This window comes from Tiliqua scincoides, chromosome 4 (genome assembly GCF_035046505.1).
Source record: "Tiliqua scincoides isolate rTilSci1 chromosome 4, rTilSci1.hap2, whole genome shotgun sequence".
Lineage (NCBI taxonomy): Eukaryota > Metazoa > Chordata > Lepidosauria > Squamata > Scincidae > Tiliqua > Tiliqua scincoides.
The window spans coordinates 188,953,418-188,977,304 of record NC_089824.1 but is presented as its reverse complement, the minus strand read 5'-3'; the positions used below and the strand labels follow the sequence as shown (position 1 = coordinate 188,977,304).

Here is a 23,887-nt window from a genome sequence, read left to right as displayed (position 1 = left end):
TCACTTTTTTTAGCATGTAAGAAACACTCTAACCACACCATACAGATAAACAGTGAGGAAAAAATTTTCAAACTTTTGACCTCTTTGCCAATGGTGTACTGGCACATGCTTCCTTGCCACACACAAACCTATTCTTACTAAAGTGCTCTCTCCAGCAAAGTGTGGTATGTAGTTTAAACAACATGGTGGTAGCATGGGGCTGTCCAAACAAGGATCAGCTAGATGCATTTCCAAGGTTCTTTATTTGCCTGTCTCTGACCTAAAGCACAAAATATACAGTCAGCCCTTCCAGATGATAAGAATTGTTACCAACTGCAGTCTAATGAAAACCACGAAGGAACAGAGCTCAAGCAAAGAATACCTGACACTTGACTTCTTAATCCTAAAGAGACCATAGAAGCACAATATCCCCAAAATGCTCAAGCAAGCTATGAAGTCTTCTCCAGAAGGATGGACATTGTACCTATGGCAAAACTGAATTCTTCATTCCAGGAAAATAATTAAACATTTCTGAATTCACAGATGAAGCTATAAACTTGTATTAAAGTCTTTGCCACAGTTTATTTCTCTTCAACAAGCTTTCATACCACTCACCACTGTCATCTTTCCCATCCACAGAAACACGGTTCCTAGTATTCCCCTCTCTACTGTCTCCATACAATCCTATCTATGCCTCCTTTCCATTTCCTAGTTCAACCAACAATCACGTGACTGGACCCATTCCCTTCTGCAAGCATTCTCTTTTAGCACCAGAGAACTGACAGGATAGTTGAAGGGAAAGCACCTTATTAAGAACCAGAAGGGAAGGAAACCAAAGCTTCAGTTTTGCTAATACTATACTAAATGTGAACATACAGTCCCTAAATGCAAGAAACACTTTCTAAGTTAGGCAGAGACTTAAACACATGGATGTTCTTATACAAGAGAATTATCTGCAGCAACAAAGAACAAACTGATTTAGATGGCAGGTAGTATATTTCTCCCAACTTCCCGTATCCAGAATGAACTGGATATCTGTACAAGGAGCTCTTGTGACAGCACCAATTAACTTATATTGCATTAAGTCTCCCAAAAAGGGAGAAACCATGTCATTGTAATACCTTGTTACAGAACTAGTAGTGAAAGGTATATAACCAGGTAGCAAAACTGAAAACTTGAATGAATAGCAAAATGAGACCAAGAACAACTTGTGGATTCATTCAATTCACCGACTCACTTCACAGAATAGAAAGTTTCATATTTCATGTAGGAGGATGGACAGGAAGCACCTTAACAACTTAGAACATTGTCATACAAGGAAGGATTGTCATTCAAAAAATTATGTTGAACATACCTTTTCCAGAACTGCATCATCCACTAAACACATCAGTTTGGAACAAATGTCAGGTGCCTATTGCAAGAGAGAGCTTGGAAAGTTACATTTTAAAAGAACTGTGACCCTTTGAGGTCACAAGTAGCTGTCTGAAAATCATTTCTTTCTAAAGCGGTCCTTTACTGAACAGCTATGAGTTTTCATTTCAGACTTCTCAGCCAAATCTGAAGACTACTGAGCTTGGATTAGGTTTTGAATTAGTCAATAGCTCAGTTTTAGAATGCAGCTAAAGACCCTCTTCTGTATGCCTCAGTCCTATCATGAGTAAATATGAAAACCTGATTATACAAAGTCAAGCAGAAGTCTTCACAAGAAGCCACCACTCTATTCAGACTTTAGAGAAAAATGCAAACCTGGATACCAATGAAATGAACTGCTACTTTACCAGTTTCCACTAGGCAATCAGAGTTTACATTAAAAGATATAACAGACATACTAGTTCAGTTTTGAAGGTCTGAAAAACACTAACATGTAACTATGCTTGGTTAAGAAAATACGGGTTTCATTCTTTATTTATCTACAATATATTATCATAAACAGTTGGTCATTCAGTTGAAATGAAGGCATCTATTGACCAAGGGCTGATTCACATACCCTATTAGGCCATGGGCAGCTATGGTTTTCAATTGGTGCATGTTGACTTAACTGTGTAATCCAATTTTGAAGCAGTTCTATGCATGTCATCAATTCAGAATTCAGGTCAGTTAGAATTTGACATACCAAAAAACAACTCCAGGCTGAAACTTGAACTATGATGCTTATGGGCACACAACTGCATCAATTCATGATAAAAGGCAGAACATCCCATCTGAAAACTGAGCTTGCCCACAAGCTGAGAGGGTTGTATGGAGACCAGAATCAAGTTGTGTACAAAATATGCTGACTGAGTGAGTCCCTCACATCAGCTCTCTCATAGCAAGTATGATCAGAATCCTTAAAAAAGGAACATTCTCTGTTCATTCTAAGTGAATGAATGTTCCTCTTCTATAAATGCTGATCATGCTCTAGACTTATGACAAAGACTGTGAAATTTAAAAGGCCTATCATACTGCAGAAGGGTTAACAAGATGTTCTTTATGTATGATGTTCAGGTAGGATTCCTTTAAATTCAGCTGACATAACCCAAAACAAAGCAAGGAAACACAAGATATGCCTACATTATAGAGACAGCTGAAGTTTAGGTTTGACTTTCATACTGATTATTCTCATAACCTATAATGAAGGCTGACAGGGAATAAGAGTGCCACATGGATCCACAGAGCAGTTAGCCAAGTTCTAAGAGACTCCAACTCTAATGATGCTATGAACATTTAGATTTATCTTCAAACCATGACTGAGTAGCACAGAAACTGTGGAGAATGAACACAGGTTGTTCTAAACTACACTATGCTCAAGATGAGGGGGAATGCGAACACAGCAACTCAATTTTTTTGTGATAATAAGTCCTATTCTCAAATGAAAAGCTCTCTCTTTAACATCAGACTGATTAAAAGCCAACCTGCCCAACTGCAAGTATACTAATAAAGTTACTGTACAATTGCTAAAGGGAACACACCAATTCTAATTGCTTTCTTTTATTTAGTTTTTAAGTTTTTTAATGAGTGTACAAGAAAATAAAAAAAAACTTCCTAAGGGGAAAAAAAGAGTCATGGTAGAGAGGAGGTCTCAAGAAAGATCCAACTACACACACCTACTGACTCTCTTTCTCAATGGTAAAAATGCTGTTTAATCATACTAACATTTTTTTAAAATAAAAAGTTACCAAACCCTAATATATTCAGATCATTGCATTTCAGCTGGACTTTTTGTCTAAAGAAAGGAGGAGGAAGCTGATCCAGACCACTTTCCTTTTGAGTAAATAAGAATATACATTTGACTATATTAAATTTTCTTTTGGATTTCTAAAGTGTACATCACCATATAATCTTAGTTGCAGAAATAATTTTAAACAACACATTTACAACCAATGATAAAATATCTGAGAACTTTCTACAATGGACCACCATCTAGGCTAAGTCAACAAAACTCACCAGCAGACTAGCTCCAGACTGGAATAGGTTGTAAGGATAAAGAATGCGCTCATAATGAGCACGGATATGCGAACCCACAGCTTTGCCAGGAGAAAACCCCATCTTGGTGGCTATTTTGGTCCATTTTCTGTCCTTACAGACTAGGTCAAATCCACCTTCTTCTGCAACAAGCTGCAAAAAATGGTTGCGTATCAAAATCTATGTACGCACAAGGCTATTTCTACCACACTTCAGAAAGTTAAACTGCTTTGTCTCAGCAGATGTTTTATCAATACATGTCACACCTCCAGACACTAAAGATACTAATGAGCCACCCAATCCTAAGCTGTGCTGGAGCAGCCAGGCCGTATGGCCTTTACTGCATCCAATGCAGTTTAGGAGGTGGCTGGAGATCTCCTCAAGGTAAGGGGATATATTTCCCCTTATCCCGAGTAAAGCTCCAGCCACCCCATAGGGCTTCTTGAATCCAAGAAGCCAGTTGTATAACTGGCACAAATCTGGGAAGCCTGTTTAGGGCTGCCCGACCCTGGAGCAGGGGTTAGGATATGGCAGAGGAGGCCTCCACCGTTCCTGCCTCCTCCTGAACCTGATTCTCCCCCTATTACACCTCTCACCTAAAAACACCCCTCTCATCTCCAAACTGCCCTCCCATCACCCTTCTTACACCCTGCACTGCCCAGCACAAACATACCTGTGCTGGTGAGGGCCAGCGCATGAATTTGTGCCAGGCCAACTGGCTCCTGAGTAGCCGCAAATGTGCCTTATGGTACATTTGCAACATTGCAACCAGCACAGGGATGGCTGCACTGGCTCAACTTCAAATTAGGATTGTGCTGTCAGTGTGTTAGGCAAAAGTGAAGCTTTAAACAATTAATCAATCTACCTAAGCGTCATCTACCCAGATCATAAAATATGTATCATCTCTATGGCTTTCAAGACAAAGTCTTTGTCTTGTTTCCCATCAAAACCAAGCATGCCTTCATTCTATAAACATATGAGACTTACTCTATTAAGCTGGAACAAATCCAAAATTTTTCTTTCTACATGTGGAATTTTCAGGGTGCATCCTTGAAGTTCCCAGAACTTTGCAATCTGGTCCAAAAAATTCAGTTTTACCCGAGTCTGAGCCTGTAAAATCAAAACGTGTATTTATAATACAGTTTATATAACATTTCAAAGTTTCAACTTGTATTCCCTGATATAGATGATAGAGAACAAAGACAACGACAGAGATGACCCGTGACTCTCATTTGTTTGTGCTTATTTCAGTGATGAACGGCATGGAGGAAACATCTGCTGTACTTGAGATGCTATGTAATCAACTAGAATGTAGCCTTTCTACACAAATACATTTGGCATTCTAACTTAACACTGAAATACATTTGTTTAAAATATTCCTTCCTCTTTAAAAATGGAAAAGCACAATTACTTTACTTGATTCATTAGGTGATGGAATTTTATACTAAAGGAAGTCAAAAGAAGCTTCTGAAGTGGGTGGAACAGGATTAATATTTGTTTAAAACAGAGTGCCAGCATTTTATCAAACTGTTGCACACTCTGTCCTGAAAATGCAACAACAAGCAACAAACACCCTTACATCTGCACTTGTCGAGGGAGCTGGACACAAGTTCAGATAAAATGTGTAACTGCCATGGGAGAAGTGTCAGACAGAAGTGCTGACACACCTGATGTTGTTCCCAAGGAACATTAATGAGGCTTTCCAGTGTTCAGGTTCCCCATCCTGGATGTTTGTTCAGCTTCTGGGGCAGCCAGGTGCTGAATATTGAGGTTCCTCTTCCTTTTCATTGCACCCTGCCTGCATCAATGTCATTTTTGTTTCAGAGTGAATGATTTGTCAATGTCCCCTATATGTGAGAGGTTCAGGGTACTTGCCCCTACTACCTGCCCAACATTTTAATGGGCTGGGAAAGAAACATAATGCCTCTCTGAGCCCCGCAGCGTAAGGCTAGGATAGAAATGTAATGAATACATACAATGTCTAACTCTTCACTATTCTATGTCATTCTTTTCATCTCTTCCCCATGGATATCATTTGAAGGTACATGAGCTGAAAACTGAACTCTGAACAGAAAAATATGGGGTATCTTGCCCCCAAAGGCATCCTACAGGTCAAAACATAGGAGAAGCCACTCCCTGTGGCAGCTGTTGAGGCCTTCACACTTAATCTTCTGTCTTTGCCATTTCCTCAACCTACTGATCTATCTGTTGAGGATGCACCATAAAACCCCTTCTCCCAACAAACAGACCACTGCAGAATGGAGGCTAAGCACCACATGTAGTGGAGATCAAGTGCACAACTGAAATGCTGCTATTCTCAGACTGAACAGCCTAGTAGTCATGCCTTCCCCACCCCATATGGGGTAAGGAAGTCCAGCTCACTTTGTATTCTGGCAACAAGGCCAGGGAGAGGGGGTAAAGGGTGTAATTTGTACCCAGGCCCAGGGTCAAAAAGGGACCCAGAAGCCAAAGGAGGGCGCCCAGAAATTTTCTGGGATCTTACATTTTCCTATCTACTCAGACTTGTTGCTCTCATGGGATCCTGGGGATACTACCACGAGCATTCGGCTGCAGCTGCTGACAAAGCATATATGCTGGGCCAAGGAATGCATGTATGACACTCCTTAACACAATGTCAAATCTGGAGGAAACCGGCCTACTACAGTAGCTCTTTCGCTTGTGGATCTGCTTACCATGAAGAAATGTATAGGAGCTCGGGGACAAAGCTGCAAGACTACAGTAGCTGCAGAAGCAAGTTTTTGTAAGCACAGGACACTTTCCATTCTAATGTGAGCCTAAATACGATGATGCTAATTATCTGCACAATTTTCTATGTTTAAAAGATTTTAGAGAGACTTATGAGTGTGTTTTGTTTTCCATTATTACTGTATCTTGCTACTGATGTCATATGGGTGGGTAGACCAAATGCTTTTCCAACTGTCTCCATCCTCCACCCACTCTGTTTTGCCCTTTCCTGCCCCCATTCAGCTCATCAGTCGCCACCCTCCCCTGCTCTGTTTCACCCCTCCCCCTTTACAAAGGGGCCCAAAAGGAACTTTGTACCCCCTGACAGAATTCCTCTCACAGGCCCTGTCTGGCAATGCTTTCAAAGCATCCATCAGCTGTTAGAAGGTGAACAGGTAAAGGAAGTCTGGGCTCTGAAGTCAAAACTAATACTCAGAGTCCAGATTTATCCAATGAACAACTGGCCATCAAACCTATTTGCTGCAAGGAAAACACTTTGAGAATTTTCATGAACTTACACTTGTCTATTACAAGACAAGGAACTCCTGAGTACAGCTTGGGTTCAGTCATTTTTAAGGATAATGTACATTCCCCAGTTATATGTATGACACCTAAAAATATATCTGAAATAAGAGATGTTATTTTAATTAAACAATAGAACACTGCATGTTTCTCACTGCAATCTCAAATCCTAATTTTAGCAGAGCCTACTGTAAATTTACATTTGTTTATTACTGCCTTACCTCCAATTCATTTAGCCTTTGGATTCGTGGAGTAAAGTGAAGTTTATCAACATCACATGCAAATGGCGGCTGCCAATCCTAAGGAACAGAAAGAAAAAAATCAGTACAAAAATCATCATGTTTTTAGTACAGTGCATTCACAAACAGAAGTTCATACATAAGAAAGATCATTATATTTTCCGAAGTAGAGAAATCTAATAAAAAAAACAGATTTCATAGTTACCTCTTGAAACTATTAAGACAGTGTCCTTCTATAGTGTGGTGTTATGATTTCATAAATATTGAACTTTAATGAAATGTTTGTTTCTCCAGCAATACTATTGTTCTCCAGCAAAACGGTAGACTTGAAGTGTCTCAATAAATGAAAATATAAAAAACCAATATTCCCAGTATAAACCAATTCTATTGTAACTGTATCTCAAGCAGATATCACACAAACTACTTAGTAAGATTGTGTGGAAGTATCCTTGCAGATGGCTATGCTTTTTCTTCAATACAGGAAAGATACAAAACTATAAATAATGGAAACATATCACCTTCGTTCTACAAACTTGTAAAAAAAAAAATCTGCCTTCAAGTAATTGGTACAGGTAATATTTCTCTTTTTCCAGTGACCAAGAACTAAGTATCATCAATTTAGCTGTTTTTAATATCACCAATAAGAACAAAAACAATATACACTGTTGTGCATATATTACATTCAGTTGCTTACAGAAGAGGAGAAACCCCTATGTGTACTGTATAAGGCTAAGTTGCAAACTTTCTTTTTAATAATGAAATATTTGCAAGTCCCACTATGTAGCCCCTAAAATGCAAAAATACCTACACAGTGTTACATTTGATCACTTATATAGCTTGATTCTTGCTTCATCTTTTCTTCTAGAGTTCAATGAAACACAAAATACCTGTCATGTTACAAACCTGGTTGCACAAACTATCATGTGGTTTATATGACTTATATAGCTTGGTTCTTGCTTCATCTTTTCTTCTAGAGTTCAATGAAACACAAAATACCTGTCATGTTACAAACCTGGTTGCACAAACTATCAGTAAGTGTAAAGTCATGCACATTGGGGCAAAAAATCAAAACTTTAGATATAGGCTGATGGGTTCTGAGCTGTCTGTGACAGATCAGGAGAGAGATCTTGGGGTGGTGGTGGACAGGTCGATGAAAGTGTCGACCCAATGTGCGGCAGCAGTGAAGAAGGCCAATTCTATGCTTGGGATCATTAGGAAGGGTATTGAGAACAAAACGGTTAGTATTATAATGCCGTTGTACAAATCTATGGTAAGGCCATACCTGGAGTATTGTGTCCAGTTCTGGTCGCCGCATCTCAAAAAAGACATAGTGGAAATGGAAAATGTGCAAAAGAGAGCAACTAAGATGATTACGGGGCTGGGGCACCTTCCTTATGAGGAAAGGCTACAGCGTTTGGGCCTCTTCAGCCTAGAAAAGAGACGCTTGAGGGGGGACATGATTGAGACATACAAAATTATGCAGGGGATGGACAGAGTGGATAGGGAGATGCTCTTTACACTCTCACATAATACCAGAACCAGGGGACATCCACTAAAATTGAGTGTTGGGCGGGTTAGGACAGACAAAAGAAAATATTTCTTTACTCAGCGCATGGTCGGTCTGTGGAACTCCTTGCCACAGGATGTGGTGCTGGCGTCTAGCCTAGACGCCTTTAAAAGGGGATTGGACAAGTTTCTGGAGGAAAAATCCATTATGGGGTACAAGCCATGATGTGTATGCGCAACCTCCTGATTTTAGGAATGGGTTAAGTCAGAATGCCAGATGTAGGGGAGAGCACCAGGATGAGGTCTCTTGTTATCTGGTGTGCTCCCTGGGGCATTTGGTGGGCCGCTGTGAGATACAGGAAGCTGGACTAGATGGGCCTATGGCCTGATCCAGTGGGGCTGTTCTTATGTTCTTATGTGGTTATGACTCAGTCAAGAAGAAATATGAATACGTAGGGAAAACTGAAATATTTTTTAAAAAGAAAAGAGAAAGCGGTGGGCTCTGCCACCCACCCAGGCCTAAACAGAACAATTTTAAGTTCTGGGTAAAACTGAAGAAATATGAAATACCGTATTTTTCGCTCCATAAGACGCACCTGACCATAAGACACACCTCGTTTTTAGAGGAGGAAAACAAGGAAAAAAATTTTCTGAACCAAATAGTGTAATAAAATATTTAATAAACTATAACAGAATAACATTTGAACCATGTAAAGTGAACAGCAGTCAACAGTGGCATTAAGAACCATTATCACTGTCATTAACAAATGGAGAGACTTAAAGGTTGAGTACTCTAGTTTTCTGGAAAACCCAAGAAATCATCGCTAGAGTCAGAATTTATGAAGCTCACAAAAGCAAGTGCACACAAATAGGGGATCACATTATCTTTCTGCTACAATGATGTTCTGCTAAATTCCAATCCACTGGGCCTCGTGCCCGCTTAAGGCTGATCAGTCCCCCTTGTGCAACTCACCAGTGCAGCAAGCAAAAGTGAGTCCAGTTCCAGTCCACAGATGCCAAGTAAATCAGTCCCGTAAATCAGAGTTACCAAATCAGAGTCCAGAGCCAATAAGCCAAATTACAGTCCAAGGTCAGGTTCCAGGTAGGTCAGTCAATCCATCAGGGTATCCAAGTCCAGTCACAATCCACAGTCAGATTCCAAATTCAATAAATCCAGTCAGTCTCCTCTCCTACCTCCAACCTGCACTCCTTCAAAACCCACAAACCCTTTCTGCCTCTGGTACTCCTTATATCCCTGAGGGCCCTATTGCCTTCCAGTGGCTGCAGCTGTGCAGCACACTCTGCTGGATGCCCAGGCCTTACCCTTAAAGGGGCCACTGCTGACACCACATCTACCTCCTCGCCAGTTCTTCCGTGATTCCAATACAAATGAACAAGTGAAAAGTCCAACCACAACTTGAATTCTCAAGACACAACAAACCTCTGGATTTATGGTGAGAACCGAGCCTTACCTGGGGCTTGTGCAATAAGCAAACACTGGCATTCTGACCAAGGAGACAGTTTTTTCTTTGTGATGGGGGGGGGGGCTTACATTCAGATGCTGGATGAGGTGAGTGAAAGTGCCCCTCCCCTGCTGTGTGAGTGGGGGGGGCAGAGCATCTGTGTGTGTAAGTGAAGGGGGCAGCCTCTGTGTGTGAGAGAGGGGAAAGTGTTTGTGTTGCAGAGAAGTTGTGATGCTCTAGGCTTGGGGGGAGGGAAGAGTCTGTAATGCTCTAGGCTTGGGGGGGGGAAGAGAGAAGCTGTGATGCTCCAGACTTGGGGGGGGGAGAGAGGATGTGATGCTCTAGGCTTGGGGGGGCAGAGAGAGGCTTTCCTGGGAGTAAGCCCCCCTGACTCTAATGGGACTTACTTCAGAGTAGGCATGCACAGGATTGGGCAGCTAGACTGCCACCCCACCCACGCTTTCCTGGGATTGAGCCCCAGTGACTCTGAGACTTACTTCTGAGTAGACACGCGGGCTTGCTCAGCAAGACTGCCACCCCACCCACGCTTTCCTGGGAGTGAGCCCCAATGATGCTGAGACTTACTTCTGAGTAGACACGCGGGCTTGCTCAGCAAGACTGCCACCCCACCCACACTTTCCTGGGAAGCGGAGCCGCGGGCAGGGGGCGGGGCCAGGGGCGGAGTTTTTGTTTGTTTGTTTTTTGCAGTATTCGCTCCATAAGACGCACGCACTTTTCCCCCCACTTTTTTTTGGGGGGGGAAGTGCGTCTTATGGAGCGAAAAATACGGTAGGTATCTTTCCAAACAAGTAACATTTTAAAGTTAATTCTATTAATTTTATCCCTGTTTCTTACTAACATTATATTTCTGCAATCCCTTCAAAAATCAAGTCTGCAAGCAGACTAAAAGCACTAGTTCCTCCACCCCATAGATAATTTTTCACATATGGTTGGTGAACAGCATTCATCACCCACACAAGTTGCCTCACTGAAGAGTTAGCTAACCCTCTTTACCTGACTCATACTATTTCCAACATCTTTCCAAAATCTCCAGTAATAATTTATCCTTTGGCTCTATATTTGCCACTCCATTATTCTTCATATAACATGTATTTATATACCGCTTTTCAACAAAAAGTTCACAAAGTGGTTTACAGAGAAAAATCAAATAACTAATAGCTCCCTGTCCCAATAGGGTTCACAACCTAAAAAGATGCAAAAGAACACCAGCAGGCAGCCACTAAAAAAGACACTGCTGGGGTGAGGAGGGCCAGTTACTCTCCCCTAAATAAATGAGCACTCACTTGAAAAAGTGCCTCTTACTCAGTTAGCAGGGGTTATTATTATTATTATTGTTCTTTTCCTTAACATAATGGGATTGATTTATTAAAGTTTGTTTTCCATCATAATATCAGATTCTGCTGTATAATCAGATTCCTCAGACAGAGGAATGATTGTACAGTGTCTAATAAGATAATAAAAATGAGAACTTACTCATGGTCTGCTTGCCATATAAACAAAGATGTACCAAATAAAACACAATAAGGGTAATTACTATTAATAATATTTTAATGATACATATTAGTTTAAACTAACTGTATTATTTTAAAGCCTAGTTACAACACTAGTACACTCTAGAATTGTAGTAGCACTGAAAAAGGTCAAGAAAATTCTGAATACTGGCTACAGGCCAGATAACCAAGAACACCAGCAGCAACCTTGTTTCTAGATAATACTGTACAGTACCTTGTTTTATCCCAGAAAATCAATTGCTGTATGAACTAATCACTTTAAATATTCAATTTCTCAGTTATCCAATTTCTTATTCACTGCTCCATAGAGAGAACCTGAAAGTTTATTATTCTGTAAAAGTACTGCAGAGCAGAATATAAGAGGTATTTGATCCACTGCTTCATATCAAGCAATCTGCCCTTGGGTTTAAGGTGTGTACACCAAGCCTCTTAATTTACGCTGCACATCAACTCCAAGCTGTGCTAACAGCCTTGGGTGTATTCACTTGTCTCTCTGTCTGGTTCATCACACATTAGGCATGCCTTAGCATGCCATAGTTCACAAGAAATATCAGGTTGGTTGCTACATGTTGAAGGATGCAACAGAACAAGCAGGAGGTCTGGTCTAGCGGGTAGAGCCTCCATTTGCCTGAAGATAACATCCGCAGGTCGCCAGTTCAAGGCCACCGGCACCTTGCAACCTTGAAGCAGCTTGACAAGCTGAGCCGAGTTATTCCATCTGCTCTGAGCGTGGGAGGATGGAGGCCAGAATGTGCGGCCAGATCAGAAAGAAACATCTGAATGTTGTGGTTTCTTGAAAGATAGAACCTTCTTTGAAATTGTAAAAATCCCTACAGGGATTTAATTTGCCTGCCTATGTAAACCGCCTTGAATAAAGTCCAAGGAGAAATCTGAGGACCAAGAAAGGCGGTATAGAAATACCTGAATTAATTATAATTATAATTATAATTATTATTATTTACTTCATCATAGATAAAACATATTTTAGAGTAAAAGTCACTGGGTTACTTATCATTTAGCAAGGTTTGGGTATATCTTTACCTGAACCAACTTGAGCCATCCCTCAGGAAAAAAATAGCATTAATATAATCACACATAGGACGGTCTCTTTAAAATTTAAAAATGAAACACTCTTTAAAATCCACTTCTAGATGTCCAACGAAGGAAAAAGAGAGGATGGTTGTTCAATTAAGCATCCAAGAAGCAGATCCAAGGAAAGTCTACCAAAACAGTCTCAAACTATCATATCCCCAAACAGCTGTTATGGTCACAGTAGGACAGGTTTGGAATATAGGAAGAGTATAGTTAGGATGGAAGATTTCCCAGGAGCAGAAAGCAATATTGGATAAAAGGCCTCCTTCACAAAGGACAGCAGACTTTTCCAAGGGCTGTTCAATTCAATCTGGACTACTGAGAACTACTCAGGATCACAGTGAATGGTTCGCAATGATTGCTTAAGCAAAATGAACTGCGATGGAGTTGGTTATATTTTATAACCAATAAGGAGGGCTTATTTGAAAAATTCAGATAATCACACAATGAAGTGGCTCAGAGAAAGAGAAGAAATTGCTTTGCCTCACAGTTTTAAACCCTTAGGGCCGCGGATCTCAAACTCTCAGGGAGAGTTTGAGCTGCTCCAAGTGCTTGCGGGGCAGGGGGAAGGTAGCAACACGATCATGGCCCACTTCTGGGCTGCAAACGCGAAACTGGAAGCGGGTTGTAATCGTGGTTTTCATTCATTTCACACTGCTGGAAGCCCTGCAGAGCCCCCCATGGGGCTCCCCAGACCCGGGCAGCAGGTAAGGCTTGCTAGGGAAAGCCCCCTCTGCACGTGCAGCGGTGCAATACTGGGGATCACGTCGCTGCCTTCCTCCGCCCCTCAAGGGAGCAGAGTCCATGGTCTTCAGGCTGGGGCATTGCAATGCCCCAGTTTGAGAACCACTGCCTAAGGGTCAACCTACATGCTACTATAAATGCGCAACATGGCTCCTTTTTTGTGTTCCATTTTGTAAAATGCATGCCAGGGGGAACCCAATACCACAGCAGTTGAGAACCTTCAGCTCTTTGCTTCCACTGCGATTCCCACACCATTGCACCCCTTGCATGCTATTTTTATTGAAGTGGGGGGAAAAATGCCATTGGTTTTCAACTGAAGATTTGGATTTTCTTTTAATTAACCCATTTCTGCACAGCACAGAAGGTGTATACATTTGATCCCTGTTGCATATATGTGACGTTGGGCAGAAATGGGATGCATCCCAAGACATAAGGGATGCAATCAGGATGGGAATAAAGACGTTAAACCCTTCTATCCCGGGCACAGTTTTATACCATTCCGAGCTCTCTTCCAGTGTGCTGTTTCAAAAAATTAAGCAATGGGCCACACTATGCATTTGCAACAATGTTGATTTGGCCCTCAGATTTGGTTCCAAGATGCCTTCACTGCACTCCTCAGATTAACAGCATACATAAGAAAAGGATAAACTGAGAATTTCCTATTTGATTGTGGTGCAAACTCCAAAGCACATCCCAAACTCCAGTAACAGATTACACTAAATCTACTTTTTGCTACGAGCCACCACTACAAAGATGCACCCTTATGACTTTCCAATTTGTCTATATTAATATTTTAAAACTAATAATTTCTGCAATCTGAATGCATGGGTTGAGAAAGTTGTTAGAATGTAATGAAAGTTACTAAATACACTCAATAACATGTTTAACTTTAACACAAGGGTACTTATTTTCAGTAATTTTGCTTCTTCCATCTCTTGTTCATTCTAGATTCTATCTGTTCACTCCTCCAGTACTATTCTGTCTAGCTTTGGCAAATTTATGTCAGCCACCTTTTTTCCTGATGAAGTCTGTGCCCTTTGACATTAGGAGGCAGACAAACACAATGGGGGTAGTTCTCCTTCTCCATACTGGGAAAAGCAGTAGTACTTGCATTTCCACTTGCCATGCAACTGTTAAGGACACAGCGCTTGCAACAAACAAAGATGGCTTACAATCAAGTTTATGTCCTAGAACACTGCCTCCATGTTGTTATAGCTCTTGCATGATTCAAACAGATTAGGCAAGACTAAAGATAAGGGAGTAAATGAACATATGAATGAATCTCGGTCAACTAAACTTTTGTATTTTAAGACTTGTGAGACAAAGGTGGATCAGACATTCCATTTTTCTGTATTTAACATACACACATAAGGTCAAGTGCACAACTATAGAATAGGTTTGTTTAAACAAAAAAAAATCTTAGAGGCACTGGTATAGTTAGGGGAGACGTGGATACATGGACCTGGTATCACGCATTGGGAGGTGACATGCCGGCCGCAGCCAAGATGGAGGCAGCTGGTGCGCACTCTTCTCTAAGGTGCCTCTCCATCGTAGTGGCAGTTCTTTGGCTGCAGCAGCTTCTGGCATTCCCACTGCTTTTTTCACGGTCCCTAGAATTGTCCACCACAAGGGTGGCAACCATAGCCCCAGAGGGGAGGAGAGAAAAGTCATGAGGGAATGCCAGAAGCCGCTGCAATGAAGGAGCCGCAGTGACAAAAAAGGAGAGAAAAAAGGGCTGGGTGACCAGAAGGGGGAATGGGATGGGGAGTGGCACAGCAAGTGGGCAGTGAGCGGCCATAACTGTTTCTGCCACTGCTGCCTCCTGCAGTTTCCAGTGAAAAACTGGTGCTTTTTGCAGCTTTTTTTGCTGGAGATTGCAGGAGATGGCCACAAAAATGGTATGTGGCTGTTTGTCACCCGCTTGCTTTTCATTTGGGGGGCAAGCAGGAGGGGCACTGAAGCTTGGACAGGGGGCAGCCACAGACTGTTTTCACCGCTGCTGCCTTCAGTTTCTTTCCAGCAACAAAAATGAGGCACTTTTGCTGGTGACCACTGGGGGCTGGAGGAGAGGCCAGTGGCCTCCTTTTTTCACTTGCTTTCCATTAAAAAAACTGCAGGTGTGATGTCACACTTAGAAGCTCACATCACTTCCAGGGGTGACAGATTAAACTGGGCCCCAGCTATCACAAAGTGCTTAAAAGCAGGCCATGTAAGCATTGATAGCAATTTTATTCTACAAGGAAGTAACATTATACTCTCATTTGGAAAACACTGCTCACAGCAAAGCACTGCTTCATGACAGAGAATACTGGGGGGGGGGGAAGATAACACCTTATCAACTAATGATCAGAGTGACAACTTTTGCACTTCACTGCTCCTGCAGTATACTGAGAAAGTTTGTCATCTTCATTAAAATGAGAGAAGATTTTTGTTTCGATTATGTCTAGTAACAATTACTTTGACTTCAAGGAAAAGTTCTCCTCTTTACTACACTACTTCTGAAACAGGGAAAGTCTTCTTAAAAAGCAGATGTTTTCCAAACTCAGCACTTTTCTACTGAGAGTAAAAACCAAAAGCAAAGCATTAATCCTGACCTGCTATTTTTGCTTATGGTTTATTAGTACTGACCCTCTTCTCAATAACTGCCCTAGAGCAATTTGTACAATGCTAATTTAAAAAGAAAAGTGAGCATCTGAGTTCAACTGAATAAAAAATAATTAACAAAAAAATGCAGCTTACATTGGAAATGAATCATTCTGTAAATCAGTGTTTCTCAAACTATGGGTCGGGACCCACTATGTGGGTTGCAAGCCAATTTCAGGTGGGTCCCCATTCATTTCAATATTTTATTTTTAATATATTAGACTTAATGCTACCATGGTATGTAACTGCATTTGGGGAAATGTTACAGACTTGTACTTTTAACAAGCTACTATGTATATTCTTTTAACAATGATAGTAAATGGGACTTACTCTTGGGTAAGTGTGGGTAGGATTGCAGCCCAGGATTGTTAAAAATTTTCCTGCTTGATGATGTCACTTTAGGTCATGACATCACTTCCGATGGGTCCCAACAGATTCTCATTCTAAAAGGTGGGTCCCAGTGCTAAATATGTGAAAACCACTGCTGTAAATGCAGGCTCAGAGAAAAAAAATACACTACACCTGGATGAACATGAACACACTGTAAGATGAACAGGTGTCAAAGACCATGATTCCTGACCATCGGAGAAAATGACAAAGTTAAAATGGAATATTGATCTAGCATACTTTCACTATACTTTTCAATCCAGATGGGTCTACAAAGTAGCTGACACACACTAATATAACCATCATACTATAAAAGGCAATAACAAAATCAAATCATAGTGCCTGCAGTCAAGTAATCACAGCTCAATGAATCCAAAAACCTTCTGAAATGCAACTGTCTTGATGGGACACCTAGGGCCCAATCCTAACCAGCTTTCAAGTACAGATGCAGTCTCAATGCAGCTCTGAACAACAGCAACTGAGCAGCAACATGACTTTAAGCCACCATGACTGCCCCCCCCCACAGCTGGAAGCAGAGCATGCCCTGTGGGCACAGCAGCATTGATTCAGGCAAGTTGGATAGGATTGGGCCCTTAGACATTTGCAGAAGAGCAATAATATAAGCCTTTCTGGAAAGGAAATTCCACAGCCTAGATGCAGCCACCAAGAAGGTTCTATAAGACTAACACGTTGCATGTTTAAATGTTCAATAATTTCGGCGACATGAAAATGATTTCATTCTACATGGAGTTTTGATAAGCTCATTAGAGTATTAGGCACAGGCTCCTATTAACGTGGCCAAACAGGCCCTTATCTCCACCTAATTAAATTGTATGTATTAATTGTATTAAATTAACTTGGAAAAAGTAGTACACCCAGCTAGTTCCAATTCAAGATCCTGAGCATCAATAAATACAAAGGACCCCCCACTTGCTGTAGGTTCACTTTATGATCAATCACTTTACAATGGACACTCTGTACTCTCCATTGTAAACAAGGTATACTACATAGTAAGTCATTCACTTTACAATGGGCTCACGATTGCTTCTAAGAGGACTTTGTGGGTGATAGAAAAGGCAATCAGTGATGCAAAAGCAAGCATTTTGTAGCATCTCAGCTGACAGCAGTATTTTTAACATTAGGGCTGTGCGTATTGAAGGAAGGATAGAGCGTTCTAATTTTTGGTTTATAATTACAACATTATGTAAGTTAATAACCATAATCCCTAAACAGTGCAATAGTCACTTTTCAAATCATCTTTTAGAGAGGAAAACAGTTTAGTTCTGTGGCATAAACTTCAACTTCCAAGGTTTTGGAACAAATTACCAAAAAAATGCATTATTGAGTCCACATTACAATATTTTCACAATACAATCTCTGGAATTGATTACCATCATACAAGGGGGAATACACTGTATAACTTTACAGACTGTGATGTAAACTGATCATCAGACATGATGCAGGAGTTGGAGAATCCCAATCTCTATAAGAAAGCGTATGAGTGAGATAGGCATACAAAGTGGCTTAGCTCAGAAAAGCCTCAAAACTTTGATTTCTGATCTGGAAGATCCAAAATGGGCTGCAGGGACGTACATAGTATATTCTTCTTTTCCTGTTTTCCTCTAAGCATATTTTGTGAGGGTATTCACTTTGAATGCCCTTCAGGGAGATACAAGGGGTAGAAATTTAGTAAATAAATAATATTCAGATAAACAATAGTTTACATTAACCAGAATTGCCCCTAACCATGGTTTGTAAATCCATTTTAAACTATGATTTAAAATCCTCTAACCTGATTAGAGTTCGTGCTAACAATTATCTGTCCAATTCAGAACTATACAGAACTATAGTTCTGTACTAGAGGTCAACACAGAACTATAATTAGAGGAAACAAGAAAATGCAGTATGAGAAGGATTGAGACCACAAACCTGAAGCATGTTCTTGGTTTCGAAAATCACAATATGATGCCTAACACAGCTAATATGAAGATAATAATGACAATGGGAGGAGGGCCTTGGCTTTGTGTGCAGAATGTTTCATAGAACATGAGATGTAGTCTTGGATTTAGTTCTCTCTACAGAAATATATGGGAAAGATGGAAACAAAGTTAACACTCAAAAGGGCCCAATAATTGAAGTTTTGAACTGGTTGAAAATTTTTCTAGCCCCAAATTAATGTCAGAATGTGATGCTTTTGGATACCCATCTTCTAAGAACACTTCAGTGTTCATGCATACACTGTTCAGTGAAGGTGGTTTGTTTCATAGCTCTTCATTTAGGAAAACTGATACATGATGTCAAACAAACCATTTAATTACCATAGCCCTGCATATGGAGAATACATTTTAGTTCTATTGAACTAACCATGAAAATATATGTATATGTGATTAATAGAACACAATAACTAGATCCATGTATTCTAATATATGAGGTTCCATATTAAGTTTACATGGGTATGCTAAGGCCGAATCTACTCTTCTGATTCTGAGCAACTAAAAACATAGGAACTTGGGTTAGAATCAAATAATTTGACAATGGAAAAGATTTCCAGACCTAACTCTGTTTCCTTCTTGTCCATAAGTTTTGTTATTTTGTTTGCTTTGTACCTTATCCATGGATATAAAGGAAAGGTTTTCCAACTTGTGAACATTTTACATTAAAAGGGCATTTGTCCAGCTCTCATATGAAGGTAATGAATAAAATTTTACTTTGTTTCATACTGTGCTTGTCAAGACTAAATTAACATATTGTTACATCAAGTTTTTCTAATGGTACACAACACCTCACATATATTGCACTGATTTTATTGGGACTCGGCTTTCTGTAACAATCCACCTGATCCTATGCAAAGTTAGGTACTGTACATCTAAACCCATTAATTTCAATAGCATGCCTAATTACATAAAATCAAGTTGTAGGCTGAACTACAACCCATAACATTTTGGCACATCTATCTAAAATGGCTGCTCTACAAGATATTTTCTTCCCAGACTAGCACAATTCTTTATATGCCTACTCAGAAGTGAGACCGATTGAGTTCCATGGGGCTTACTGTCATGAAAGAGTATTAAAAACACGTATCAGGGACCAGTGTTCCCTTCAAAGTATCCATGCTAGTGCGCGGATCTCTGGTAGCTGTGTGACATTGCGATCTGTCACAATGCCACCTCCAGTCATTTGCCAATGATGTCATTGCTGAACTTCCATGTTGCTGAGCTCCACACTGCACACCTCACTGGCTATGAGGTGTGCTGCCACTCAGTCACACGCCTTAGCAGGAACACTACCTGAGAGTAAGCCCTGCTAAACTCAGTGGAGCATAGGATTGTACTGTTTTTTATGCCCATACATTCCAGACTTACCCACTGAATTATCCATTTGAACAAACATCATTGGAAAAAAATAGGGGTCCACAAATAAAGGTCACCAGTGGCAACCATGAATTTAATTCTGGGCTCTAACATATCACACCACCATATTTTCAAAAAAGTTGCCAGCAGCACACACAGGACATGCCTTTTTCAAAAATCCTCCAGATGAATGGCAACTTCATTCAGGTGAATGGCATCCTCTTCGCATCACAGATTGCCCCCAAACATTGTGCAGGTCAGCCACTTCCGGGTTCAGTCAGCCCAGCAGGCCTTGTGCCCAGATTTCTGGGTACATGCGGCTGGCTGATGCTGATGCAATCTGCGGCACAAACAGAAAGCTCCTCCACGGAACAGTAAGCTCCGTTCACCTGGGGGGATTGATTTTCTGGATGCAGTGATCTCCAGTTTGGAGACCGCTATCCTACATGGTAGTCTAGACGCATTTTGACCAATCTACAGCATTTTGTGTAGTGAATGATCAGGCCCTACAATAAAGGTGGTGTCATCTACCAATACAGGCCTCATAAATATGGAGCATAGGAGCTCAGATAGTATGAGACTACGGATTCAGAAGTGAAATTGGGGAATGAGTGCCCTTCCTAAAAGATTTCCTCAAAGAGCAGATTGTCAATTATCTTTTACCTTTCTGGAATACATACATGACTGCAACAATACAATAAAGTTTATATGAAATATGTACAGCATATCTCATTTTTTATTTTTCCAACAAAAATAGCTCCAAGAACTTCTTTCTATCATGCCCTGACTGAATTTGGAATAACCATCGGAGCCAAGTAATTCAGTCCCCTGGCAATGAGTTGATCGTCCTGGCACAAAAAATATATTTACAAATACATAAGCTATATGTCAAGTTTGAAGATACTGCAAACTACACCTGAACACAGCCCACTCAAATTATTTTACAAACACAGCAATTTGAAATGGATATGCAAACACTTCTGTTCCACAATCTTAGAAGCAGAGTTTTTGTCTGGTTCAGGAACAACTTTTCTATGCATTCACACATACAATTAAGATGTAAAGGGAAAACCTATAGACATTGGAAGACATTCTGAGACCAACTACATATAAAAAGTAATTATTTTTAAATCAGAAGGCTGTCTTGCTTAGTGTGAATGCAAGGGCCCTCCACCAGTCATTGCTTCCACACAAACCTTATTGAAACAAATGGAACTGCACAAGAACAAAGGTTGGTAGATCTCAACCAGTACAATAAAGCAAGTTCTCACATGCTTCAGTTGTCAGTCTTTGGTGACATTTTCCAATTAAGATCAAAAAGCTATATGGAAAAGCATCTGAATGTGGAGGATGACTAGAATTAAAGTTTTCCTTACAGAACACCAAGTTCATAAAAAATGTCTCACCTCCAAATTAAACTCTTTCAATGGGCTATTGCAATTATTTCTTACTATAATACAATTAACTATCCAAAGCCCAAGTTATAATAAAATCTTCCTAAATGGGCTGCTTTTAATTTTAGTGAAAACAATATGCATTCCTTTCTAACAAGCAAATCTTTATCACATCCTTCCTCATCCACATAGTTTACCTTTTCTGTGCAAGTACAACAACTGTGCTAATAAAGCTACAGCAAATTAAACTGAAAAACAATAAAACAATCACTGAAGGAAGTTATTGGTTCAAAAAATTATCCCTCTGCAACCTACAGTAGTGTCTGTTTATACTTCTAATGATGAAGACTTATCACCCTTCCCACTATGTAGTGCACTCTAAAATGGTGGCCATGTCTGCCTAGGATTCTGCAAGAAAAGAAAGATCTCTCAGAACTCCAATGTTTATATTTATATATCCTCAACTTCGCTGTATGGATACCTGAAAAAGAATTAAGCCAGATGGCTCTGGAGTGTCCACAGAAAAGCTTTTATGGATATAGAAAACAAGGAAATAAGGAAATCTACAGCCTTAGCTCAACCACAATGCCAACATGGAGGGCAACACCCAAGCAGCTGTCTCACTTAGGTCTTTACACAGTGGCTGCTATACTGTACAGTGATTCTATGAAAGTAGCAGCCCGGCCCCCCAAGAATCTGAGAGAGCTCAAACTTTGTCAGACAAAGCACTTGAACCAAATGCTTAACTACCTTTCAAATGCCTAACTCTGCAAAAAGGCAAACTGTTACAATGGCTGCGTGTTTCTAGGCATAACCATTTCTCTTCAACTACTTTCACTGCAGAGCTCTGTCTGTGTGTTGTTAAAACATTTAAAAATGAATCATAGTCTCTCTTCAATAGGTGTCTACAAGGTAAAAACAAAAGTGTTTCTGAAATTTAAAGAGGAGGCTTGCAGAGCAGTCTTTTGAGCCTGGGAAGTTATTTCAAATGGTAAAGCCAGCACTCCTGATGCCTCACTGGATTCCTGCTACTGTTTAGAAACAAAAGCCTCAACTACCACTCTTTGCAGGCTGTGCTCAGGGCATCCCTTGGCCCCAAGAAGGCACTTCTGAAAGAAGGGACGTGCGCTCTTGCTCTCCGTGGGGCCCTGCTGGAAACGTGTCTCCATTGTGAGCGTGCGCTTCTCTCTTGCTTGACAGACCGCTGGATGGGCACAGGAGACATCATAGGCAACTTTATTTGGGCAGAGGAGCAGGAGGGGGGGACAAAAGCGAGTTCTCAGAGTTGAAAGTGAAGGGGGGGCCAAAAGTGAGGGCGATGTGGGGGGAGTGAGGGGGAGCTCACTGGCAGCCATGTTAGCGTGGGTCTCCCTCGGGGAGGCCAGCCTCCGAGACTCAGCCCAATCCTGTGCATGTTTACTCAGAAGTAAGCCCCATTACAGTCAATGGGGCTTACTCCTAGGAAAGTGTGGCTAGGATTGCCCAATGCTATGCCTGCCTACTCAGAAGTAAGACCCATTATAGTCAATGGGGATTATTCCTAGGAAAGTGTGGCTAGGATTGCCCAATGCTATGCCCGCCTACTCAGAAGTAAGACCCATTATAGTCAATGGGACTTGCTCCCAGGAAAGTGCGGATAGGATTGCAGCCTCAGAGCCCAATCCTGTGCATGTTTACTCAGAAGCAAGTCCCATTAGAGTCAATGGGGCTTACTCCCAGGTAAGTGTGGGCAGCATTGCGGCCTCAGAGCCCAACCCTGTGCATGTTTACTCAGGAGTAAGTCCCATGAGAGTCAACGGGGCTTACTCCCAGGAAAGTGTGGGTAGGACTGGGCTGTCAGAGACACGGAGGGGCCACCCACTGCTCCGCAGACAAAGTCCATACTGGGACGGGGACGCCACTGAGAGCTCCAGCGTGCAGGGACGAGGCAGGCTCTTCGGGGGGGCCCGGGGGCCGCCCCCACCAGGCCCTGAGCAGACAGATGGTTCAAGGGGGGCGAGGCGAAGGGGGAGACAGCCGTTTGCCTGCTGAACGTCCGAGGGGGTGGAGGCGTGAGGCTGGCTGACCGTTGGGGCCCCGGGCGGAAAAGTTTCTGACGGGGGTGCCTGCCGCGCCCCGCCGAGGGTCCCGAGGGGCTTAGTGGGGCCTCCTCCGGGCAGGCCTCGGCCGCTGTCCAGGCTGCACTCACCGGCGGCGGCCGCACCTTGCAGATCCCGGTCTGCTCGGCGATGGGCCGGATCTTGTGGATGAAGGCGAAGGGGTCGGCGAACTCCTCCCAGCTGGGCTCGAAGACCGGGCACTCGGGCGGCGGCAGGAACTCGGCCATGGCTGGCCTGGGTCGGCGGCAGGACGAGCAGAGCCAGAGAGAGGCGCCCGCTCCGAACAATCCCCAACAGCCACAGCGTCGCCGAGCCGCTAGAACGCCCGTCTGCCTCCGCCAGAGCGGGCCGCAAAAGAGTCCGTGGAGGAGGCCGGCCCTGTGGGGAGTGCTCGCTCCCGCCCGCCACAGGAGTTCCCGGCCTCCTCGCCTCCGCCCCGCCCCTTGGCTTGTGGGGGGCTCGTGGGCGCCACTCCCTCAGGGAGCGCTGAGGGACCTCCGCTGAGGCGCCCCCACCCCGGTGCCAACCTCAGGCCTGGGTCACTTGGGGCTGCCCCCTAGGAGTGCCTGCCCCCTACAAGGCCTTCAGGCCCACACACTGTAGGGCCTTGGTCGGCCCCCCTCCCGTTTGCACCCCAGGCACAGATACGGCCAAGCCTGGCCATCCCAGGGACAATGGAGCCACCTCTACTTCAAGTGCACCAAGGAACTGGGCTCCCTTAGGGCCCGATCCTGTCCAACTTCCCAGCACC

At 42.1% G+C, this 23,887-nt stretch overlaps 1 protein-coding gene across 3 annotated transcripts in view; it reads right to left on the bottom strand.

Annotated features, from left to right (window-relative positions):
• The window catches only part of KDM5B (lysine demethylase 5B), a 59,551-nt gene extending 36,121 nt beyond the window's left edge, over positions 1 to 23,430 (bottom strand). Inside the window, exons 1-5 of one of the 3 annotated variants that reach the window (XM_066623110.1) lie at positions 23,226 to 23,430; positions 6,909 to 6,986; positions 4,408 to 4,530; positions 3,403 to 3,573; positions 1,334 to 1,390 (exon numbers count right to left, since the gene is read on the bottom strand). In XM_066623110.1, coding sequence (XP_066479207.1) covers positions 1,334 to 1,390; positions 3,403 to 3,573; positions 4,408 to 4,530; positions 6,909 to 6,986; positions 23,226 to 23,363 — 567 coding nt within the window. In that variant the 5' untranslated portion in view covers positions 23,364 to 23,430. The remainder of the gene's footprint in view (positions 1 to 1,333; positions 1,391 to 3,402; positions 3,574 to 4,407; positions 4,531 to 6,908; positions 6,987 to 23,225) is intronic. The other 2 variants (XM_066623111.1, XM_066623112.1) reach the window with 2 other exon arrangements.
• Positions 23,431 to 23,887: the final 457 nt, after the last annotated feature.